We start from the raw sequence: 6,773 nt of genomic DNA, 5'->3' as shown, positions 1-6,773 counted from the left end.
AATACTTCATAATCAAGAAACAAGAAGAATGAGACAAAAGAGAGAACACAGATATACATGGCTAAAACTTGTTTGGGTAAAAAATCCCACACTCCAAAACATCGAACCAATGTATTATTCAACAACAAATTACAATACATTTTCAAGCTCTAAGCCTTTACATGGAGATTTACATCATGTTCCATCTTAGAGAAAATGTGACAACATAACCCTTGTGAAATAAACTCCTCTCATTCAAGTAAGGCAACAACATACATATAGAGAGCTCAACACAAAGAGGTAGGTGCCTATGATTTCCAAAACCATCTTCAACAATTGAAGTAAGTTGTGTCATAAACAACATCTTGCTAATCCCATGACATGTTGCTCATAACAACTTCCAAGGCAACAACACCTATCACATCCATATCTTGCCAAATACAATGTAAGTACAACATAGAAATCACTATGAATGTGAATAGGTGTCTTCCTTACCTCACACCACTTGTCAAAAGTGAACACCACCATAAATGCCATTTGCTAAGATACAACTTCAATACGTAATAGAAATTGAAAACCAAGACTCTTTAGACAACATAGGAAATTGCCAAATCAATTTCCACTCCAACATGAAAATATATGGCAATATCTTCTCAAAACATAGCATCTTCGAAGTGGGTGCCAACTTCCTAAAAATAGGGTATATGCCATCTCATCACCTATCATGTAGGATGCCACCTCACCAATAGGTCCCACAAAGTGAATGACAACTTAGAAAGATAATAACTTAAGATAAATCAATTAGGCAACATTTAATTAAATAATTCAACTTGTTAGGATTCTAAGATTGAGACACCTTAATCCCAACAGAGATGACATAGACAATTTGAGAGACTTGTACACATCTTACGACATTCTTGAATGCTTGCTAATCTCGACAAAATCCAATGTTGAAGAGAAGAAACATAGATGCTAAGTATGAGAAATGGCTATCCAACTCTTAGAATACACCAAAGACATCAATGTCCTTCATAAATTATAAATATATTATGCATTCTAGAAACTAATAATAATTTTATAAAAAATTAATATGCTTTTTTTGGGGGGGGTGGGTGCGGTACTAAACGAAACCCCTCGAGTTGACCGCCTCCAACCAATGGGGCTACAAAAAAGGGGCGGAGAAACCATTGTGAAATAAACTCCTCTCATTGACATTTTCTGAAAGTGCCATATCAGACCATATACGCGCTTACGAACGGCAATACCAAATATATCCTTGACCTTGTCATTTCCCCTGCTCTTCTCTTGTTCTACGCAACCGATAGGAAGGTGAAGAGAAGCAGACATTTTTTACCTACTCTGTATTATATATGATCCTAAAACGTTTTATTCAAAGCCATAAGTCCCCATTTGCATTGAAGGGTAACTCTTAGCATTTGGTATTCCAGATTTGCAAAATCTCCATTATCAAAGTCTGGTAAATTTGGGTGTATTTTGAGATGGGGGAGTGCAGACCATTGGGATTCTTGTTGGGTCTTCCGTTTGCCTTGTTATCTCTCGTATTTGCTGCTCTTGGTGCCGTCATTTGGATCATAGGGTAAGTTTCTTTTGGGATTGAAGAATCCATGAATCTATCTGCACAAGGTTGAATTATTAGCCTATTGGATTTAATGTGATAAAAAATTTACAATTTATAATTTGGTTGATGTTGTCTTTTGGTTTAGACTGTATGTAAATTTTTGGATGAACATTTTGGATCCTATTCCATGATTCCATGGTTCCATTTTGGATCCTATTCCATGGAATAAAAATGCTAAGAAAGTGAATAAATAATGTTGGTGATAGATCACCTGAATGTGATCCTGATCAAAAACTTACACACAGTCAACCCATTGGATTGTTCAAATGTTTAAAACCAGATGTATTTAGCATTGATTGTCAAATGTTTTTTTTTTTTCAATCTTGATCTGGAAGATTGAAAGAGAATAGATCTGATTGTATTTGGGTATTTTGTTTTTTGGGGTTTTTTTGCAGGACATTGTTGAGTTGTATATGCCCGTGCTGTATATGCTTTTCTGGACTGGCGAACATGGCAGTGGGGCTTTTAAAGCTTCCTCTCAAAGTCATGAGATGGTTCATTCATCAAATCCCCTGTTGAGATTCTTTTGAAATTGATTCTTTTTGTATATGTAACATTCGATTTGTTGGAGAATAAGAGCATGATCTTTATTTGCCCTTTCATGGCGTTGTATGTGATTTGTGCATTCGATTCTGAAGATTTTTGTTTTCCAATCCTCTGTGAGAGGCAATCAAAATTTCAAGGCATCAGATTATGATGGGTATTTCCTCGGCCCCTGTATTTTGTTGAAAAAACAGACTGCATTCATTTATTTTGATTATAATGAGAACATGGCTAGATGGGCTGTCCCCTTTGTAAAATTTTCTTGGAATTAGAAAAGCTATTATGATATTTCATCAAATTATATGGTAGGTATGGGATGGCTTAATAGTTTCTAGAATATACTATGTATCATAAGTTACCTCATGCATCATCACTTCCTACATTGCTTCTTAAAAGATATCAATTGAAATAATACAAGATCAAGAGCATAACACTAACATATTAAAAAGGAAAATTGAGATTTAAGCACATATTGTCACATCTAAAGGAAGGGACTCATTGTTCAATGGCAGAGGTACCCATATAGAAGGCTCTTTACAAGGAAGATTTTGGAGTATTATACTAGTTTCATGGGGTAGAATCATCAATAAGATGTAAATCAATCAAAACTTATAACATTTTAGTCATGTAAATCAATCAAAACTTATAACATTTTAGTCATTGCTTCTCAAATACAATTGCAATACTTAACATCAATCTTATCAAATGTTAGAAGAAAAAAAATCTAAAAAATTATTTAAATTTCAATAGTTTTTGAAAGATGTGTCACAATATGAATGTGATTTTCTCCATCAAACAACACATTGTAAATCCTAATTTGTGGCATATGATAAGATTAGCATGAACGAAGAAGCATATATTGTCTTTGCAAAGTAGATCATATGCTCTACTCTATTTAATAGATAAGATCCCTTAGGATTTTGGTCCTTTTTTTATAAAAATGAAAAACTTTCATCTTGGGTGATTGCAAGAGAAGGATTATCAATGTCAATTGTGTGTACATGAAAATTAGAGCACACAAATGATTGAACTAAATTAACCCATATACTCACAATCAAATGTAACACTCAAGGTATAGCACTAGTATATCTATATTTACAAAATATAGGTAAATTATGTTGAGAGATATCTTATTATAGAAGGGAATCTTACTTGATTTTATTGATTGTTCCCTTTTAAATATTATGGTGCTCTTCCACTATCATTTGAATGTAATAGTTTCGTAAGTGGCGAGGGTTTTATTTTATTTCATGCATTTACCCGTCATTTGCATGTCAAATTGTTTCAAAATTGAATTTTTGTTTATGGACATTTTGATGTCATTGTAGATGCCTCTCAACATAATAATACTTATAGAGAAACTAAAACATGCATGCATTTGCTTGTCATCTACACGTCAAATTTATTCAAAATCATTTTTTTGTTTACAGATATTTGTATGTCTTGTAAATGCCTCTCAGCATAATAGAGGTTGGCATGCATTAATAAAGACATAAAAAGATCTCACCCACACCAACCCTCATTACACCATGCTATGGTAGTTGTAATCAAGATTGGTGGATACCGAGATATGTGATTGCTCTCTCTTGCAACATAAGCTTGTATATCATGTAGTCTTATGATAATGACTTGGGTTGAGGCCGATTTATAGTTTTATGGCCTAAGGATTTGATGGTTACGATTGGATTAAAGGATTAGGGCTCAAATTAATTGAGAGTCTTGCAGGAAAGAGAGAAAGGAAAGTGTCCTCATAGGGTTGGTGGATAGGGAAGAGTACAAGATTGACGAAAAATCTATAATGGAGGATTCCTTTGGGAAGTGTGGACAATGATAATGAGAAGAGTACTTGGGAGTACCCTTGAGGGATGGGCAAGTCCTTTGCCCCATGTGACATGGTACCAAGGCCATGTCACATATACAAAGTCCCAAGCCTTTGCGTACAAAGGCCATAACTTTGTACAAAGTTGGGGATTTGTGCATTCTTTTCAAGGGTTGGCTAGGATTAGTAATGTGCAAGTCAAATATTAGTTAATTAATTAATTTTCTCACTAATAGATAATGATTTGAAAAGAAAAATATGATAATAGGTATATTTATTCTATTTTTGGAATGGAGATGAGGAAACTTGAGTAAAAAAATATTTAGATTTATTTAAATAAGGTGGAATCTAGAAGAGAGTTGATTAAGTGATTTTAAGCTAGCAATGAGATTGAGTGAATAGTGATGAAAGGACAACCAAATTATCAACAAACTCTTGCATTTATTCTTCAATTCACTCATCAAATGGTTGCATTAAATTAACGAATCCTTCCTATAACTAATCAATAAATCTATTAGAAATAATCCTTCAACTATCTTTAATTATAACCCATTGTGCTCCACTAAATATTGGCATACCTTTTATAACTTCTACTTCAAAATAATCAAAGGGCTTGAATAAATATCTCCAAATTTCCTTGTTGATGTTATTATTATACTATATACATTTTTTCCACCTCCATTGTATGCAAACGAAAATAATTCTAAAACAACATAGCATATTGTTAGAATTATGAACATGTTAAGTTTAAGAACAACACACACTAGTAGCCCCCCCTGTGTGATATAGATGGTAAGAACCTATCTCAAATATAGTTAGAGTCAAACCTTTTGATTCTTCTAGTAAAGAGTATTCATATTGTCTCATAGCATGGGAAAATAATTGATGCCCTATTTGCTACTAAACTTCCTGTTAATTTGGAGCTAAAAGAAATTTATGCATTGAGTTCTTGGGGCATTGCTTGGTAAACCTTTCCTTTGAAATGTGATGTTTCCATAGTTCATAATATTTTCTAAAAAAAAATATGGATTAAACTATGTTACAATTTTTAAAAAACCCAAAAAGCAAGGTTCACCACATTTGTGATGATGATTACCTAGATTATAACTCTCACCTAACCAAGGTTTTCAAACTTAATGATTACAAGAACAAACATTTTGAGAATTATTTTTTCTCGCCGAGATGCACTCTAAAACTTGTTCTAAGGATTTTACCCCTTTCTCTTTACCTCTTACTAGACTCCCATATATCAAGGGTTTTTTCCAAAAAAAAATCCAAGATTGTAGTTTAAAAAGGTGTTGGTGTAAATAAATATTCATTTTGGATATTATTACACTTTGCTTAAGTTAACTTAGGATAATGCATCTCTTCGTAGTTTGGATTTGAGACACTTAGGGAAGTGTGCACATAGGGATAGAGCTTGTAAGAGAAATTCCACCTTTTGTGGTCTTATTTTGCTGTTACACTCCACATTCTGTGGGTCATCCACCTCTTGTGGAATATTATATTATTTCTCCTACCTACCCCTAGTATTTCTTACCTACCCTTGTTTCTCATTGAGCCACATGTCATATTTGTGTGCTCATACATCCATATGGCCTTGCCTATATATGCAGGCCTATATTCATTGTATCAGTTAATCCAGTTGATCATTTGCATATTGATGAGAATACAGTTTGTTCTTGTCATTTTATTGTCTCTTTTTATGCTTTTCATTGTGCCCTTGATCTTGGCAAAATCCTACATGGTATCAGAGCTATTGGGGCTTCATTGATTAGTTTTTTGGAGACATTTTGGAGGCTTCTATTTTCGGATTTGGGGATCTTCATTTTTTGGGGGCATTGTACAGCGATTTGGACATCACCGTTGAATCCGGGAGGCCGTTTCCATAAATTTCGACTATAAAGTCGACCTATTTTGGTGAGAAATTTTTTTTCCCCATTTTGGCTATTATCGTACAGATTTCAAAAAAAAATTATTTTTTGAAAAAAAAAGAATCAAAAAATCAAAAAAGCGATCAAAAAATTTTTTTTAAAAAATGAATTTTTTTTTTTTTTTTTGGTATTTTGGGGGTCCACAGACCCCCCCGTACACTGCGTGTGCTGCAGGTCGTAGGCATACCTGCTGTCGGAGCCGCCGCCACCCGTACTCATCCTCGAGGCCCCGCTCACCGGTCCCGGCTTCCACCGCGCCTCGCTACTGCCGCGACCCGTTGCCACCACTGCTGGCAGCTCTGACCGCCTGTCGGCCCCCTCGGCTCCTGACGACCTCGGCTCCCGACCCGCTGGCGACGCCTCCCTCCCGTCAGCGACTAAATCGACGAACCTGTGCCCGCCATGTGGTAGGCGGCCACTAGCCCGCGGTCGACCTCCGTATGCACTGTCACTGCACCATGTCACCACCGTACGCCCAGTCATAGGGCCACGTCATCTGTCCGTACAACCAGTCAGCCTGCACAGTCAGCAGTCCGTACGGTACGGATGCCCAGTCAGCAGGAAGGCGAAGTTTTCACGATGGTCATACGACCGTCAAATTTAAGACAATGAATTGCTAACGTCAGCGCCACATCAGCAGTTTTTGAAATTTTTTAACCCCTCTCCATTGAGCTTTTTAGTTTTGCAGTCCAACTTTGAAAGGCCATATCTTGCTCATTTTTGCTCCTTTTTTGGTGCAATTTTTTTTGAAATGGGCTAAAATTTTGTGATCTTTGCAGTGATGTGGTTTTCTGATTTTGGTGCACAGGTTTTTCGAAATTTTTGGATTCTCTCAGCTATACCTATCCAATCCTCAATT

The 6,773-nt window shown here is 35.6% G+C and overlaps 1 protein-coding gene across 1 annotated transcript; it reads left to right on the top strand.

Annotated features, from left to right (window-relative positions):
* The first annotated feature begins 1,176 nt into the window (after positions 1 to 1,176).
* On the top strand, positions 1,177 to 2,312 carry LOC131035306 (signaling peptide TAXIMIN 2). Its single transcript, XM_057966982.2, has 2 exons — positions 1,177 to 1,576; positions 2,014 to 2,312. Exons 1-2 carry the CDS (start codon positions 1,479 to 1,481, stop codon positions 2,135 to 2,137), a joined length of 222 nt encoding a protein of 73 aa, XP_057822965.1. The 5' UTR covers positions 1,177 to 1,478; the 3' UTR covers positions 2,138 to 2,312.
* The last annotated feature ends 4,461 nt before the right edge of the window (positions 2,313 to 6,773 follow it).

The sequence above is a fragment of the Cryptomeria japonica genome, chromosome 7 (genome assembly GCF_030272615.1).
Source record: "Cryptomeria japonica chromosome 7, Sugi_1.0, whole genome shotgun sequence".
Taxonomy (NCBI): Eukaryota; Viridiplantae; Streptophyta; class Pinopsida; order Cupressales; family Cupressaceae; genus Cryptomeria; species Cryptomeria japonica.
This window is presented reverse-complemented; position numbering and strand designations above follow the sequence as displayed.